The sequence below is a fragment of the Lagenorhynchus albirostris genome, chromosome 1 (genome assembly GCF_949774975.1).
Source record: "Lagenorhynchus albirostris chromosome 1, mLagAlb1.1, whole genome shotgun sequence".
Classification (NCBI taxonomy): Eukaryota; Metazoa; Chordata; class Mammalia; order Artiodactyla; family Delphinidae; genus Lagenorhynchus; species Lagenorhynchus albirostris.
In genome coordinates, this window is record NC_083095.1 from 171862075 (window position 1) to 171880451 (window position 18377).

At 44.9% G+C, this 18377-nt stretch overlaps 1 protein-coding gene across 6 annotated transcripts in view; it reads left to right on the forward strand.

Moving 5' to 3' along the window:
* CELF2 (CUGBP Elav-like family member 2) overlaps positions 1-18377 on the forward strand; it is a 527802-nt gene that overhangs the window by 403200 nt on the left and 106225 nt on the right. For all 6 annotated transcript variants that reach the window (XM_060160102.1, XM_060160117.1, XM_060160126.1 and 3 more), the window contains one exon: positions 8159-8241. In XM_060160102.1, coding sequence (XP_060016085.1) covers positions 8159-8241 — 83 coding nt within the window. The remainder of the gene's footprint in view (positions 1-8158; positions 8242-18377) is intronic.

Sequence of the window (18377 nt, forward strand, 5' to 3'; positions counted from 1 at the left end):
ATCCATCCGTGCTTCTCCAGGGGACCAGTTTGCCTCCTGGATGGCATTTTGCCATTGTCCTTTTCCTCAAGACTCTAGAGGGTCATCTTCTAGACCCCTGGAAGGCTACTTCTTTTTTTTAAGGTCAGTGCTAAGTTTACTTTAACAATTTAATTCAGGGGATTTTTGGATGGGGTTTTTGAACCTTGAACTGCCTCGTAGAAACTGAAAGTCAAGGGTCTTGGCAGTGGGTAAGCCCATGGTTGATAGTCAAAACCTTACTTAGCATGTGGGAGATTCACTTGAGCGCAGAGTGCACCACTGAGATCAACAACCTTCAAAGAAGCATGAAATTCTCTACATAGTGGCTGAGTTTGGGGGAGAAAACAGATGATAAGGGGAAGCAACGGTGAGAAGTCCGTCCTCTTTTGACTTAAACTGTGCAACCGACTAGACACGAAGCCAAGATCCCAACTGCAGGTGGACTTGTGTAAAGGAGGCACTTGCTTTGCTTGCAAATGTGTAGACAAAAGAGAGCTTCATTCACAAAGAAAAAAACCGTAGCAGGTTCAGTCATTTAGCCTCGCAGGGCCTTGGTCTCTTGATCTGACGGCCCCTTAGAATTCAAAGGCAGCCTTTAAAGGAATTTTCAGTTTACACCATGGTGACCCTGTTGCTGTCTTGAATTCAAATACAGCTTGAACTGAATCTCTCTGCCGGGGCTATTTTTTTTTTAAAGAAGTACGTACAGGGTTCAACCAGCACATGATTTTTCTGTGATTGTTGTCAAATGTTTATTTGTGTAGGTTTTGACAGTGATGCAGATTTCTTGTACAAGATGTTGAGTGACCTTGAGGACGTGGATGGACCCCTCTTTATACCCCAGGGACAGAGTTGACCTGGGGAGACAGGTGTCCACGTACACAACACCAGAAGCGCTGAACCTGAAGTACTGTTTATTTTACCAGCTTGGCCACAGCATTGTGGGAAATCATTTTTTCACCTTCTCTATCCTCAAGTTGTCTAGTTGTTTGTATTTCAGAAAACGTTCCACAATTTCCCATATTAAGATATTACTGAAGAGTTTCATCAGAAAAAGTATTAGCAGTCAGGACGAGAACATTCCCCAAAAGGCCCTTTCTCCCATTTATGAGAGCAGCCTTTCAAGGAGAGGGAGCTGGTGGCTCCAGGAGAATAGTGAGGAATGTTCCACTAGACCAGCCATACGTAGGGCTGGCTTCCTGTGCCATTGAGAGTGTAATTGTTGGCATGTGATCTGAAATTTCTACCCCACAGTGGACAAGTGACTATTTCAATAATTGCAAACCTTTCAAGTCACTGACCTACCATCTTCATACCTGGATTCTTTAAAACAAACACACAGATAGAGTAAAAAACTACCATGCTGTCCATATTTTAGAGCCAAAGACTTAAAAGTGTCTTTTTATAAAATGGTGTCTTCAGAGCATCAAACCTTAGTTTCCTTCCTCCCCAATTTGGTAACCTCAGAGAAGTTTCTTGAACAAGTATGGTGTCAGTTTTCTTCAGGGAAGAACTAATTTTAAAATGTGATCTCGGTACCATTCTCTCGGGCTGTGTCTACACCACCCTCCACACGGAAGAATGCAAATTAAGTGCTGTTTGACTCAGGACAGGCCATGATATAAACTGGTTGTCTCTGCATAAGTAGTGCATTTTTTTCCCCTGTGAGTATTATTACCAAGAGTTTCCAAGTTAGGCTTTTCCAAGAGAAACAGCTGTGGTTTGAAAAGATTGGTGATAATCCAGATGGTTTCTTTTAGGATAAGTCTACTTGATCATTTAAAATTAAAGTCTTTCAGTAAAGTTGAGTGTCTTCTTGATGGCTTTAAATCCCCTCCGTGTGTGTGTGTGTGTGTGTGTGTGTGTGTGTGTGTGTGTGTGTGTGTGTGTGTGTGTGTGTGTGTGTGTGTGTGTGTGTGTGTGTGTGTGTGTGTGTGTGTGTGTGTGTGTGTGTGTGTGTGTGTGTGTGTGGAGAGACCATTGGCCTGTCTTCTTTGAGGCTTTATCTTTGGAAACAGCAGAAGCCTCATCCCAGTGTCTCAGATGATTCAGCAGTGAAGCCAGCAGAATACCTGAGGGAACTTTTTATGGCCGCAGAAAATATTTGTGAGGAAATACAGTCAGACACCAACTACCCTGTTTGGAGTAGGTAGCTCTTGGCGTCTCTGAGAATTACCATTCTCAACTTACGGTACAAGATGGTCTAATCATATCACATGATTATGATCCTGATGACACATTGCTTTACAAGCTGAACATGGGCAACCAGATTGCTGAACTTGCCAGCTTGTGGGAATCGGGGCCGTCAAAAGCTGCCAGGCCCCCTGACTCGTTCCCTTGGGACCCAGCGTCCCCTGGGTGCCTCCTGACCATCCAGAGATGCCCATAGTGAGGCCTCACACCGGTGGCCTTCACAGTGGGCACTCCGCACCCCAGGACCTTTCTCCCTAGACCTTCTTTCCCATCCAAACAGATCTGTCTTAAGTGGCCTTCCCAGGGGTCAGCCGCAAAATGAATTCACAGGGAGATGGTAATGGCCCGTGGCTTTCACGTGATACCCCCCGCAGCATCTCTTGGGGTTCAGTACAGGAGTCATCACTGGTGGGCATGTTAGGCTCCGTATGGGCCCGAAACACTGATACTTGGTTCTGGAATCACCTCTCTAGTTCTACCCCCTAACCTGTTCTGCCTGTGAATTTAGAGAGCCGTGGTGGGGAGTAAGGGGATGGGCCTGATAAATAGACATGCAACACATGGATTTTTTTATTTTTGGCTCTGAAATCCAGAGCTCTTATTAACACAGTGAATTGTTGAAACTCTTGGAAAGTGAGATGCCACGAAGTCACCTGGGCGTGGGCCATCATGTTTATCTTTCCTAAGCTGGCTGCTGCCGTTGGCAGAAACTCCAGAGCCAGGGGATAAAGGTGGCAAGAATTATAAGGTGCGAGTGCTTATGAGACTCCGTCAGACGGGTAGCGCAGAAAAATGTGGAGCCGCACAGAGCAGAAAGCAGGAGGGCTGAGCCTGGCTGAAGCATTCGGCTCTGCGCATCCCCGGAGTCCCCCGGCAGGTGGCTTCCCGTCTGTGACGTGCGTCAGGCCTTGCTCTGCACTCCACAGGCAGCAGGGAAAGCGGATTCTGGGAGCGATGCTGACACCGGAGGGGTGGTCACCTCGGGTGCACGGCGCAGCCGCTGACCATTGAAGAGTGCCCGGGGCTGTTGTCGGCGTTTAACCACCCACCTTACCATGATGTTGGAAGCAGAGCCTGGTTGGAGGAGGGAGGTCTGTCCCCCGAATCAGACTACTGGGCCATCTGGTGTTGCAGCTGACCTGCAAAACGAATCTGGTAAATTTCAGACCTGAGTTACAGCTGGTGCAGGGAAATCTAAAAGCCAGGTGGTTCCCTTAACAGCTGTCCATCCAGCTAGGGTAGGCAGGAAAGAAAATTCCTGTTGCACCTCCACGGGTTTTCTAGGATCCAGAGTCGCTCCCTGGCCTTTTGCCATGATGAGCACCATCTCAGGGCAAACGTTAGTGATATTTCTCCCTTCCTGTGTTGAAATGATCTCCGCAAGTCAATGAGTCTAAGATTTTATTTTATTTATTTTTTATTTTTATTTTTATTTTTTTTCACTCCTGCCTGGTTCCCATCCCCTTTGTGATGTGGGCCCTCTGGTGTGAGGTCTAAGATTTTAAGTGAGTATATCAAGTGATTGACTACTAAAAAAGCCTGTGGTTGTTTAGCTGGGAGAGTACTCATAGAAGCAAGGGTCTGTGAAACACATTCTTACTCTGGAAGTGTCCAGACTCATGTCCCATCGGGGGAAAAACACAAATGGCTGACTCTAAGATGAATGTTGAAATTGGGAGTATTTCTACCGCAGATTTTCTGATAACTTAATGAAACATTACTTTTATTAAGTCAATCAGTATGCATGCTGAATGAAGTACAAGACATTTTTAGCCAAGAAAGGGAAGGAATTTTTTTTTTTTTTTTTTTTTGTGGTACGCGGGCCTCTCACTGTTGTGGCCTCTCCCGTTGCGGAGCACAGGCTCCAGATGCACAGGCCCAGCGGCCATGGCTCATGGGCCCAGATGCTCTGCGGCATGTGGGATCTTCCCAGACCGGGGCATGAACCCGTGTCCCCTGCATCGGCAGGTGGACTCTCAACCACTGTGCCACCAGGGAAGCCCAGGAATAATTTTGACTGTTTAAAAGAAAAATTTATTCTGAATGAAACCCTTTGGTTATATATCCATGTAGGTTTTTTTTTTTTTTTCAGGGGGAGGGAGTGGTAGGCAGACCTGGGGGGTTTTTTGTGTGTGTTTTTTTAAATAAATTTATTTTATTTATTTATTTTTGGCTGCATTGCGTCTTTGTTGCTGCACACAGGCTTTCTCTAGTTGAGGCAAGTAGGAGCGGGGGCTACTCTTCATTGCAGTGCGTGTGCTTCTCATTGTGGTGGCTTCTCGTTGCAGAGCACGGGCTCTAGGCACGCGGGCTTCAGTAGTTGTGGCACGAGGGCTCAGTAGTTGTGGCTCGTGGGCTCTAGAGAGCAGGCTCAGTAGTTGTGGCACATGGGCTTAGTTGCTCCACGGCATGTGGGATCTTCCTGGACCAGGGCTCCAACCCGTGTCCCCTGCATTGGCAGGCGGATTCTTAACCAGTGCGCCACCAGGGAAGTCCCCAGACCTGGTTTTTATTCACTGCTTTAGGGGTGATGCAGCTAAAGTAACTCAGGTCTAGAGGAAGTAAGGTAGTTTCCACTGAGTCATTCAGGAACCGAATGTGTGAAACCAAAAGAAGTCTTGGGGTGAGATTCCCCCAGATCCCCCATGTTGGTGCGAGTGGTTCATTGCATGAGGGTGCCCAGCTGAGGCTACAAGTCGGGGCCGAAATTCAGCCCGAGCTCTACTCACTGAGCCTTGGGTCTCTGCCCACCTGGAGGTGGGATACCTCCTTCAAAGTTCCCAAGTTCGCTCGCCAAGCATGGAGCTGAGCTTTTGGGTTGGGGGTCGGTGAGCAGTGAGGGCTTAGGCGTATCACCAGTGGTGTCCAGGATGCTCTTCTGTGTATTACAACTAGAACTGGAGCTTCGAGGGACATGTTCTTCCAAGGTCTTTGTTTAGATGGGACTAGAGTAAAAGAGTTCAAAGCTATGCACAGTTCAAAGAGGATCTGTAGTGACAAATCCCTGATTTCACCTCGTCGGTTACATAGGCAGAGTGGACCCTGGATGAAATTGGAAAGAGTTGGAGATTTGGAATATCTTTCCATCTCCCTTCTGTCCATTAAGACTCCTCGCTGCATTCTTGCTCCTCTTCACCCCCATCCCACGCTGCTCAGACATCAGCTTCAAACTTGCCCTTTCTCAAAGCAAAACAAAACAAGCACAGAAACCACCTTCTGTTCACTAGGAACCTTGTTCAAGAGGGAAACACTTGAAGTTGCCAAATGCAAGGTGTAAATAGCTAGGAACAGTTACCTATTACCTTCCTCAAGGGTAGCATTTTAATACTTAAATAGCAAATGAACTGCACCTTCCCAGTGGAATTTCAGGCCGTGGGAAGTGGTAGGGATTTTGTTTGGGTGTTTAAGGCAGGAAGGGATTCTTTATTCCTGAGACCGCTATGTGTTGGGTCCACAGTGGCCCAACAACAAGATTCCTTCAGTTTACATCATCTTTATTCTTCGTTGCTTTTATCTTATCATGTGTCATTCACAGTTTCCGTTCCCCTTGTCATTACACTGTTCTTTTAGGCCGACCTCAACTTTTCCTTCTTAGCTCTGAGCGTGGCCAGACTGGCATTTGTTTTCCTTCTGCTGAGATCATTCTTCCTTAATTGCCTTCTTTCCAGGCATGCAAACTGCCTTGTGACTTCTACTGCATCCGAAATCTTCTATTTTTTAAGTATCACACCCTCAAAATCTACCTGCTTGAAAACATCAGATTTTGTAGCTTCGATATTGAAGTGGAAGTTCGGAGCGTCCTCATTGCTTTCTTACCCAGAAGCCAACCCCATAAGCCCAGGAGAGAGAAAGGAGAACTTACTCAAAGTCTGGTTGTTAGAAGCTTTTGGAAGACAGAGATGATGTCTTTCCCTGTTTCTCTTTTCTTTTCTTTTTAAGTTTACTGAAGTAGCGTTGATTTACAATGTTGTATTAATTTCTGCTGTACAGCAGTGATTCAGTTATACATTCTCTTTTTAAATATTCTTTTGCGTCATGGTTTTCTTTCCCTGTTCTTTCTGTATCAAGCCTAGGGGAATATAATTTTTCTTCCTCTTAAAGTGATTACGATGGATACTGGAAGCTGGGACTTGACTCTGCTGTTTAAAATCATTCCTTGATTTGAAGCAATTCCTATAGCTTTTCTGGGCTTAGGTTATGCCATTGAAGCTGGAAATCACACATTAATTTGATCAGTTCAGGAAAAAAATCTACCACCTGGCAGTATGGCCAAATGAACTCTGGTCAAAGAACTCAAATAGCTGAAGTGGGAAGCTCATATAAAAAGGAACACTCTGTCTATCTGTGATTCTTTAAAGATACTTCATAATTTTCGTATCCCTCCATCATGCAAATGATAGACTTCAAGAGTTTCTGATCCTTGGAGGCATGGAGTTTTTTAAATGCCGAGGAGCTATGATCATACTCTCCTTTGTCCAGGAGGTGGAGGTCTTACATATTTAATCTCAGTAGACTCCAGTGAAACCAAGTATTTGACAACAAGGGTCCAAGTTTCCTTTTTCCAGATAAGGAGGAAGCGTATGCATTTTGGAATGTTGTATGGATGGTACTGTACTTTATTTTCTTCCTTTGAATGAGTTTCGTTTTGAAAAGTAGATGCCCGTGTGTGATTTTGAACCTTTGACGGTTTGTGGTGCCAACTTCCTGCTCTCCAGCTGTGCCACGTTTCTTCTGTTCTTGGCCTCACTTACGTCATTCCCCTGAATAGAGCCAATGTTGATGCCTTAGTGCTGTGAATTTCTCTCATGCCACTTGCTGTACTTGGCGTTTGAGGACCTCTCAAGGCTCTCTCCACCTCTCCAAGCATTAGGATAAGGACCAGGGTGAAATATGTACAATCTGGGTGACTGCATCTCTCTGCTATTTTTTTCAACCCAACTCATCCAAGGCAGCCCAGGTCAGAGGCAGCATCTTTTTTTTTTTTTAATTTCCAAAGTTTTTTTCCCTTTTTTCTAAGCCTGATTGTGCTAAGAAACTATATGCTAATTAATAGATAATTAACCGGTATCTTCCTCTGGTCTAACCACGTATGTTAACCAGTGTATTTAGATACAGGTTGAAGAAGGGGTCAGCCATCCTTTAGAATGCAGAAGGAATGTAAACAGTTTTCAAGACCATTTTCTTTGGTGGAGGGAGTTGGGTGGGAAGAGGGTACATGCCGGTCTCTCTTGGAGGGGCCTTCAGCCTGGACTCCCATCAGCTCTGAGAAACGAGGAGTCAAGAGGTTACCAGTTGACATACCACAGCCGTATTTAGTATACGGGACAGAGTCTGCAAACGTGTTTCAGCATATGCCCACTGCATCATAGCGTACTTTCTCAACTGGTTAAAATAGAGTCTTTCATTTCAGCGAACAAACACTGCGTGTTTCATGTATGGAATTTTGCATTATGTACTGTGGTGGAAGTTAAAAAGAATAAAGCACAATCCCAGCTCCTGGGGAGCTTATCATCCAGCTGTCTAAACCTCGGAGTTGAGAAAGTGTTTTCAAAGGGTGATGTTCTGGAGATATTCTTTAAGAAAATGATAGTCGATGTAAGTTTTTGCCATTTTGCTTGTGATTAAGCACTTCGCTGGGTGCCGTGGGTGCACCGCCAGTCCCCCATCAACCCACCCGCCACCTCCCGCCCTCGTTCCCGAGCAGCTGGATTCCCCGTAGCTGGTGCACAGTTCGGAATTGACTCCCCAGAGTGGGGAGAAGCTAATAAATATGATTTAGGATGAAAGGCGCTGTGTAAACGCTTGAGCTGTTATTACTGTTCCCGTGCACTTTATTTTTAAATTGTGCATCCTTTTAAGTAGATGACTCGTTCGCCCCAGTCTCCATTATATCGAAGCAAAGCATTCACAGAAATTTCTAAAACCTTTTCATTTCTCTCTGTAGGTTGTTGTTTCGTAACATTTTATACAAGAAAAGCTGCACTTGAGGCCCAGAATGCACTGCACAATATTAAAACTTTACCTGGGGTGAGTCGGTTTACTTTTGTACCAAAATCACTTTATTGCTTGAAAATGGTCCTTTCAACTGAAGGTTCTAGTGATGGGCTCTTAGTGCCAAAAATGACTTTGGGCTTTTGAGGAGGGTGTGCTGACCCCACCTCCCGTCCCCCCTGCAGCAGCCAGAGCAGCTGGCCAGCCCCTCAAGAAACGCTGGCATTACCGCTGACAGAAAGACCTCTCAGAGCGTATGTCCCCTGGTTAGAAAATCAGAGTGACCCCACTGGCTCGCAGTGGCTGAAAAGAGGACTGGGTGGGCTGCAATTTCAAAACGGGGGGAAACTCCACACACACACACGCACGAGAGGAGCAAATGGAAAAGGAAAAGCTTTTACTCACCAGGAGCCTCTTTTCAAATTTAGTCCTTAGATTTTTCTTTTGAAAGGACAAAAATGTACCCTGCACAGCCGTAATATTCAACCTCCTAATGGTTTCTAAACAGTCAATGGTGGTTAACAAAGTCAATGTTTTAATGCCCAATTTGCGGCTTCATGTTGATAGAGAACAGAAAATACAAAGCTTACAATTTTTTTCCATTTCCTTCCCAGTACTTTTGGATGCTTGGTACCATTCACTAGAAGTGAACTGATGTGGGCTATAGCTACTTCATCAGAATACATGATTTCTGGGGGGCTGGGACAGTTTTATCTAGTGTATGCTGGTATAAATTTCTCTGTGCTGTCGGGATATCTTCCCTGTTGACTCAAATGTCAGGGATGAGTTAGTTTAATAGCATAATGATTTGTGTAGGTGATAGTGAAGAACCTCTGGTAATCAGTGCTATGTTAATGATTTTATTGAAACCTGGTTTGATAATAGTAAAAGAAAGATAACTTGATGTCCCTAATGTTTTCAGCGTATAATTCTAACTTTTTATCATTCATCTGTCGTGCTAACCTATGTACACAAGTCATTTGATACCCTGTCACCCCCAGAAAAGATAGCATTTGTTTAATTCACCACCTTAGCGCAATTGAAAATTGTATAATGTTTTAGTGACAAGGCAGTCAGTAGAAGGTTTTCAAAACATTAGCTTCGTAATAACCAAAAAGTAATAAGTTATGAACCTTGGTCTCAAATCACACCACTTTGGTTTTCCCCTTTTTGTGCGAGCAAATCAGAGAGACAGTGGTTCAGAAAAGCAAGTGTGATACCAGAATTCTCCCTCCCAATTCAATTTAACTACTTCTCCCTGAAACTTCTAAGGTGGTTTTTAGTAACGGAGATTTTACTGGGTCTAAGTGCTTTGCCTAATGATTTTTTAAGTATCATTTCAGCTTCATTCTCTGTATAAATGGAATTTTTCCAACGTAAATTCTAGGAGGTTGCAGCGTTAGATTACATTATTGAACGAAGCAACCAAGTTAAATATTTACTGGCAATGGTAGAAAAAAATTTTTTTTATTTCCCAGGCTCCTAATCCACCCCAAAACCCACTTGGTATTCCTTCTTTTAGAAAGAAATACTTTACAGTAATTAGTGCACAAAATCCCTTCTAGGTATGTTTAAAAATATTACTTGATGATAAATTGTTACTTAGTATTTAGGGTATATAGAGGCACATCACATCCTATTTTTAAATTAATGCAGAGCTTGGTTAATTTGAGTTCATCACCTCCACTAGGAGAGGGACATAGCTCTTAACATGCAATTTTCATACGTGAAGATGCTCCCTAGAAACGCAGAAGTAATCTGATGAATGGGCCGTGTTGGAAAACCTACAAATGACTGATGAGTTTGCCCCCGTTTGGGACATCTTACTCTGACCCTTTTCTCAGCAAACAAATAGCATCTTCTGTATTAAAAAAAAAATGTTGCCCATGTCTCTTTTTCGCCTTAAAAATTCTGCATGCAGAAGTCAGGGCTGGTGATTTTGGAAACCCATTATTAAGGACAAGAAATCTGGGGTTGGAAAAGATGGTTTGTGGATTGTTTTCAGCTTTCTTTTTATCCAGTTCAATTTCCGATGCCCAATTACTTGAGGTGGGTTAAATGAAAATTTTGAGAAGTCAGGTCTGATTTGTAAGCTCCTAGCCTTCACAGTGCACACAGTATTGCTACATCTGCCATTTCAAATTAGGCGCATGGGAACAGAGTTCCACATCTTGCATTTATGTATTGCTTTATCTGATCAGCGTCACCCTTAACAGCTCCAGGAAGAACATGAAAGTGGTTTCCTATCAGCTGGGAGCTTTGGTGGGCAGGAAGAAAAGGGACCAGTTAAAAGATTAATGCATATTCTTGGGGAAAAAAATATTACAGGGTGCCTTTCTGTTTGATTACAAGCCTTGGAATTAGTCAACATTTCCATAATTCTAAACCAATATACACCTGTTTTCCCACTGTGATGTGAAGGAACAACTTAATTTAACAGAATCCCTGCTGTGCTAAATCTCTCATTAAATACCAAGTGAGTTCGGTAATTTAAAGTTGTAACACTACTATTTTAACTGGTTGCCTTCATATTATGAAATTAATAAGAAATTAATGATGCACTTTGCCATATGCCTTCAATTTCTTTCTGAATAAAAATAAAAGGGATAAAGAAAAATGCATCACCAGCTGACACTTTAAAGCTTTTCTGGTTGTAATCATTTCTCCTGTGGATAAAATCCATTAAAAATGCACTTGCTGCCTTTCTTTCTAAAGTGTCCACAACTTTCTGTTTAAAACAAGATCAAATAGTGCTGGGTGTTTGGTTGGAGGTTTTTTTCCCTATTTAATTTTCTTTTGCAGTTGATATGTTTTGTCATAATGGAACTTTTCATCACGCAACCAAACTTGGTGAATGTTGAGAGACTATCGTTCTTGAGAGAAACAAAGAACTTGGTTAGTGTGGGAGAGGAAGAACACCTGATGGGATGTTCATTTATGCAGTTGGATGCGTCTGCTCTCAGATTTTTGTATAAAGGCACCCTTCCTCCCATGTCATGTTTGGATTATAGAGACCCTTTCTGTGGTGAGGTATAGGGCAAAGCATCTGGGCCTTACTTAGCAGTGCAAAGCATTAAGGACACATTTCTCAAGCCTGTCTCTTACCACGTGACTGAGAAAGACGCTGGGTCTTACATCCTCTGAAGTGCTCAACATAAATCCTAGAAATACACTATTAGAAATTAAGGGAGAAGATTCAGGAGCTCAACACAGGGAGCAAGAAATGAGCTTCGGAGGGTGCGGAGGTCCTTCCCCTGGCTTGATCGTGCTCTGCTCTACAGGTAGTGGTTTGACACATATGCAACAGATCAAACCTTAGGCACGGCGCCTAATTTATTACTGACATTTCATTAGGTTAACAAATCACTCATGATAATCGGTGCCTGCTGTGTGCCAGGCGGCAAAGCTAGACGGTCACACGCGCGCCCTTGAGATCCCTAGGGAGTCCGTGACCGTGTCTGCACAGAAAGCAGAGCCTGATGAACCATTGGCCTTGCTACCAACTGGGTAGACTTGCTCCACAGCTGAGCCATTTGCGTTCTTGGACAAATCTTGATTGCCCGTCCTTTGACCACGTAGCCCATCAGGCTAAGAGATAGCTTCCTTTGTTTAGGGTTTCAGGCAGGCACAACCTCGCTGGTAGAACTAGTCAGTAGAAACATCATCGTCTGCCACTGTGTTTCCGAGAGAGAAAACCCTTGTGAAGGCAACTTGCAAGATTCATTTTGTCCTCACTGACCTAATTTAGCTTAATTAAAAAAGAAAATAACGACCTCAGCGGAGGCACGGGAAAACTACCACGATCTCTTCAGTAATCAGATGTCAGGGCCAAAGAGCCTTGTACCAGTGACAGCACTAGGCCTTATGCCATTCTTTTTTTCAAGGTCTTCACACACATTGTCTCTAGCAATAAGGCTTTTTGATTGAAAGTCTCCAGCAGTATCGTTAGAGCATTCACCGTATAAATTAATTTAATTAAGGATGTAGTAACAGAGAGGAATACAGGTTTGAAAAAGCTCTTAAATTTTAACAGCAAGGAAGAATCAGAATCCAAATGTCTTGTAAAATATTAACTGCAAATTTCTTCCAGCCATTTTCTCCGAGGCTGCCTTCCTCCTTTCTTTTTAGAGTCACTACCAGTTTTATTAAATGCACTTTATATTAAGGAGTTACAGCCCGAAGAGCACATTTGTTTAGAGCGCTCCGTGTTAGCAGTGGCAGATGGGAACGACACATAGACTTGAGAGATAAAGACAAATGGGCCTGATCCAGCAGGAAGAAGCTGTAAATAAAATGGCCTCTTGGGCCACGTGTGTTCACCCACATGACGTGAATGACCCCCTTCCTGGCTGGCCCTGTGTGGGTCGGCAGTCCTCCCCGGCAGCCTTTAACACAACTCTCCATGGAATGGTTCCCCTGTGTCCTCTAAGAGAGGAATGCTAGAGCTTAATTTCTTTCAGCAGAACAGCAAAGGCTCTCACTGGGACCAAATTCAGTTTGCCCATTGTTATGCTTTTTGAGGTACTCACTTACTCTGAACCACCTCTTCTGATTATTAATATGTATTTAATGCCTTTGTTCTCAGAGCCATGATGATTATTTTATCATTATCATCATCATTATTATTTCTGTCATAAAAATCTCTCAAACCCCATCTCTTCATGGCATGGAAATTTCCCCCGAACCATCCCATTTGAATCAAAAAGAAGTGTTTTTCCTCAGGCTCTTTTTATTTAAAATTGTTAGTTGATTTACAGTGTTGTGCCCATCTCTACTGTACAACAGAGTGACTCAGTTATACCCATATAGACATTCTTCATTTTTTTTTTTTTTTTTTTTTTTGCGGTACGCGGGCCTCTCACTGTTGTGGCCTTTCCCGTTGCAGAGCACAGGCTCTGGACGCGCAGGCTCAGCGGCCATGGCTCACGAGCCCAGCCGCTCCGCGGCATGTGGGATCTTCCCCGACCGGGGCACGAACCCGCATCCCCTGCATCGGCAGGCGGACTCTCAACCACTGCGCCACCAGGGAAGCCCGACATTCTTCTTTTTATATTCTTTTCCATTATGGTTTATCATAGGATATTGAATATAGTTCCCTGTGCTATACAGTAGGACCTTGTTGTTTATCCATCCTGTATATAATAGTTTACCTCTGCTAATCCCAAACTCCCAGTCCTTCCCTCCCTTAACATTGTAAATCAACTATACTTCAGTTTTTTTTAATCAAACGAAAATTTTTTTTTTAAAATCATTAAAAAATTTTTAAAGATTGTTAGGAAAAATAAAAGTCAAAACATCGTTCCGAACAGATTTGAGTCCTCAAACTCACGTGCCGCGTAGGACATACAGATATTCATACCTTCATTCGGCAAATATTTACTGCATTTTTGTGCTTTGCCAGGCGCCATCCTACGTGCTGGGGACTACAGTAGCTACCGTGATATTTATAACTAAACCTTCAAAAAACAAAGCCAGCAGTGTGCTTATGGATGTTTGATGTTTAATAAATAACTCTTGGTTATTTAATGCCTGAGGGAGTTAGTTGAATAAAATACTTGTAGAGGAGTCAAGTTTTATTCCAAAAATGATCATTTTGCCCGAACGCTCCAAAATGTAAGATACATGTAGATTTGTGATTCCATGTGTATATAATGATCGTTTGTTTCACGTATAGAGATCTATATATTACGTATATCTCTGTATACCTACAGGATAGGTAAACATTCACACACGTCCACATGTGGATATCAATTCAGTCAAATAAATCCAGGAAGACATAGCAGAAAATCTCATTTTGTGTTTGGCCTGCCCATATACTTTTCATTGCGGTGTAGTCACCTTTCTGACCTTTGACTTCATGAACTGTATAATTCTTCACGTTGGCAGGTTGGTTGGTTTTTGCTTCGATTCAGGATCATGGCTGATTAATAGCGCATGTGTGAGGACACTTGACAACTGTCATTTAATGGTGGTAATCCCTGCCTTTCTATTTACTTACCTATCCATCCTGGGCCTTACTTAGCAGTGCAAAGGCATTCTTAAGAGACGAGTAGGTACTGAATGAGATAATGTATGTAAAGCTTTCTGAGCCCCTGAAAAAAATGGGCTTGTAAGACGTTGTTTCCACTTGACAGTTTCTGTAGGCATGAAGTCTTCTTAGGTTGCAGCCCAACAGATAAAGTGTATTTGCTGGGGAAGGAATCAGGACACCTTGATTTGGGTGTACATTCTTCAGATTTACCTTTGCAGAATTTGGCCACGGCTGAAATATTTGGCCTCATAGGACTGCCCCGAAGCAGCTATTTCCCTGCTGTGCCTGTGTTCTTTTACCCTAATACTCAGTCCTGCAGAAATACAAGCTAAACAAACGTAAACTTACTTTGCTGTTAAGATGACTTTTTAAAGGCCTGTGGTGGAGAGCGCCACCGTGCGGCCGTGGAGGAGCTCCTGGGAGGGGTGGGCGCAGAAGCCCCTACCCACCTGCGGAGCCAGGCCAGTGTGAAGAAGGGCTTAGGGTGTAGAACCGGCCCCAAATAGGTCTCAGCCAGGTGTGGCAGGATTGCTGGTCAGCTCGTTGGTTTAGACCCGAGAAAGTTGGAGGGAGGAAGAAATCCGTGGCCTGGTGCTTCCCAGTCTGCTGGCCAATCCCAGGGCATCTGAAAAAGTATATTTTAGTACTTCATAAGAGGCCGTTGGCATATATAAAATAGATCACTAATAAGGACCTACTGTAGAGCACAGGAAACTCTAATCAGTACTCTGTAATGACCTGTATGGGAAAAGAATTTTACAAAGAGTGGACATATGTATATATATAACTGATTCACTTTGCTGTACCGCAGAAACTAACACAACACTGTAAATCAACTTTACTCCAATAAATTTTTTTTTTTAAAAGGCAGTTGGAAACTGTCCATTTCACCCACCGTAAAGTTTCACGATGCCACCCGAATAGTGGGCACCTCTGCTTTGGACTGGCAGACAGTTCAGTAACTTTGATTGGCACTTACTGATGTATGGCTTTGATATAAAAGGTATACAATGAAAAACCAGTTTTAGGTATAAAATGAAAAAAAAAAGTTACTTTAAAAATATGGCCCTCTCAAGACAAGGAAGCCTAAGGGAGAAGACTCATGCGGGGTCCTTAGTGGTGGTGAGTTGAAAATGGCTGAGGTGGGCAGCCCAGGGTTAAACTAGGAGCAGCTGCACCCCTTTCTGGTAACAGAACTGAGTGGAAGGCCTTCCAGTTTTGTTTTGCAAGCAACATAGTCTCAAATACCAACTTAATTAATAGGACGGTTCTGAGGGCTTATCAGAGCCAGCCCGCGTGTGACCTAGCACGGGCGCCTGGCCAGATGCGCATTGTCACCTGTGTCATGGCTTAAGGAATGTTGGTCTCTCACAGTCACAAGTGAAGGCACGAGGGGATGGATGGCACAACGGCAAAATTAAGTCATAGTTAGAGTTCAGAGTTTACCATCCCTCTGTGGTATGTCAAGATTCGGTTGGGAATATTTGGTTCACTTACACAGATCTCATTTCCCACCAGGTTGATAAGATTTCATTCAAGAGAAGAATGTGGGGAAAAGCCATGAATTTGACTAAAGGTCTGGATGGAATCGCAGAGGAAAGGATTATGACAGTCAGATGAAAGGGGGAATTTTTAAAAAAATAAAGTTGGAAAAGGGTCCAAATTCTGTCTTTAGAGTATGCAGTCTCCGTGAGAATGCATCACCCAAAGTATGACTAGCGTGCAGACAGAGCTTGACTCTTTCACGTGTGAGCTGAGCCCAGCTCAGGAGACTGTCCAGTGGAAGTGGGCTGGCCAGTTCAGAGCCTCCAACTCTGGGCCACCAAAAAGTGTATGACGTGGGGAGGTGTGGAGAGAGTTCGGCCAGGAGCCCCAAGGTCCTTCCCCAGCCACCAAGAAAGAGAGAGTGGCTGAGCTGGAGCCAGGGAGGCCGGCATAAGAGGGAGCCTTGGAGCTCCACTGCTGGGCCGGATCCGGTCTGTTTGGGCGCAAGGGAAGCAGACCAGCCACTGGGAGGGAGGGGGGCAGGGACAGAAGCTTCATGTGTCCTCTGCTTGTTGTAACCATGGACCGTCACAGTACACAGGTGCTCAGGAAGCATCATTAGGATTCAGACATAAGCTATTAAAGTTCTTCTGATAGTAAAGCAGTATTTCAGGACCCTATCATTCCTGCTCTCACTACCCACAAGTCACCGAGATGAAAGGATGAAGAGTCAGCACCTGTGGGAGGCTGCAGAAAGGGGCACTGTGACCGCTGTTCTCTTTTGTCCTCTTTATTGCTCCTGGCCGTCGATACCTCCCATCAGTACTCAGAACGCATATTCGCGCTGCCACTCCTTCCTCCACCAGCACTTTAGAACACTCAAGAGTCCGTCCTTTCTTCATTCAAAGAAAGGAAGTGGTTGGACTGGAATGATTCTTAGAGTCCTTTCCAGTTTTGAGAAAGTGTTCTTGGCCTTCTATCCATTGGCTACATTGGTGGCCTATTGAATTGAAGAAAACCTATCTAGATGGATAGGTAAGTAAATAGATAGGCGGGAGGTAGATAGATGTCTCTGACTTGACTGGCTTCAGGTACGGCTTAGTGACTGTAGAGGACTTGGTACGGACACATCTGGACCGACCGTCACACCGTGTGACGCTGCCCTTTGAGATTCTCGGCACGTCTGCTTCCCTCTGCCCTCTGGTTGAGAACCAGCAGGGAGCTCAGCAGTCATGATTCTTCCGCCAGGGAACGGAGAAAGGAAAGGGGAGGCAGTGAATGCCATCAAGTCGGTCTGATTCCTTGCTTCCGGCCTTGGTTTCACAAGGTTGTTCAGCCTAACGAGGCTCCAGGGTTGCCGGTGGATTTCCTTTATCTGTTTGGCCACTGTCGCCCGTCCACATGGATAAGTGAGCCTGTGTTTGTAGATGGCTTTCTGTTGTTTATTTGTTTTCCCTCCTAAAAGCATTTTGGGTGATGTATCGATAGCATTCACCTTGTTATACGGAGGACACAGACGCTCCAGAAGATTAAATTAACTTCTCTGCCCTCCCCTGGCACAGCAGTGACAAAACTAGAATGAGAGGTCGCAGTCGGTCAGCCTCCCCAAAAGCTCGGCCTCCTGACAGGGGACTTTGGCCTGATGCTCCGCGCCTCGGAGGGAGCAGGGTGCGCGACTCAAGGGGCCAACACAGCGTAACAGGGAAAATCAGCACAAGGTGACGACGCTTTGTCAGCGGCCCAGGTCTCAGGCCCCCGAGGGAGGCTCTCGGGATGTATACTTTGCGTTGTCACCGCCGCTCCACGAGGCGTGTGTCATCCAGCCCCTTTGCTGGTGAGGAAGCTGAAACTCAGAGAAAGGGAGTGACTTGTCCAGGGTTGTACAGCTGGTAACCGGGAGCTGACAGTCAGATTCAGACCAACATCTCTGGCACCTGTAGACTTTGCCCCCCCACTGGTCGGGGCAGAGGCGTACAGGTCCTAAGCCCCGTTTCAGGGGACCTCCAGCGGGAAGTGTGTTCCCGTCCATGGCTTCACTGATAAGCTCCGGATGACCACCGTGGCTCCCCGTGCAACCGTCCTGGAAACAGATCTGAAGCCTCAGCTCTCCTGCTAGCCGTGCCGCACGGCGATCTCACCTAAGGGCCAGAGTGCCTGGGCCCGGGCTTTCCGTCCCCAGCAGCCGGCCAGGCGCCCTATCTGCAAGTCGGTCCTGTTGCCGCGAGTTGGGGCTCCAAGGTCCCCTGAAACAGTGGGCAGGCGAGGCAGGGTTTGCTGGTAACCCGGGTACCAGGTGACTGGCACCAGGCCCTCTAAGAGGGAGCCGCAGATCAGAGGCAGTCGTTATGGTAAGAGCAACCACTTTGCAAAATGATTATAAATGCAACACTTTTCTTCAGAGGAGTGTAGCTTTACCAACATCAGCTCATTAACATTCAGGTTATTAGGGTTCTCTTCTTTATCTGCATCCCCAGGCTCTTGGTCCCAATCCGTAATCTGCATTCTAATGTCCTGTCTCCATCCAGCTGGCCTTTCTGCCCTCCCCCCATCTCCGGGCTCCACGTCCAAGCGGGGAGAGAAGGTGGGGGCCTGGGCTCATCTCCGAAGATTAAGCATAAACCCTATTACGTGCCGCCCAAAGCATGAGGCAGCAGGC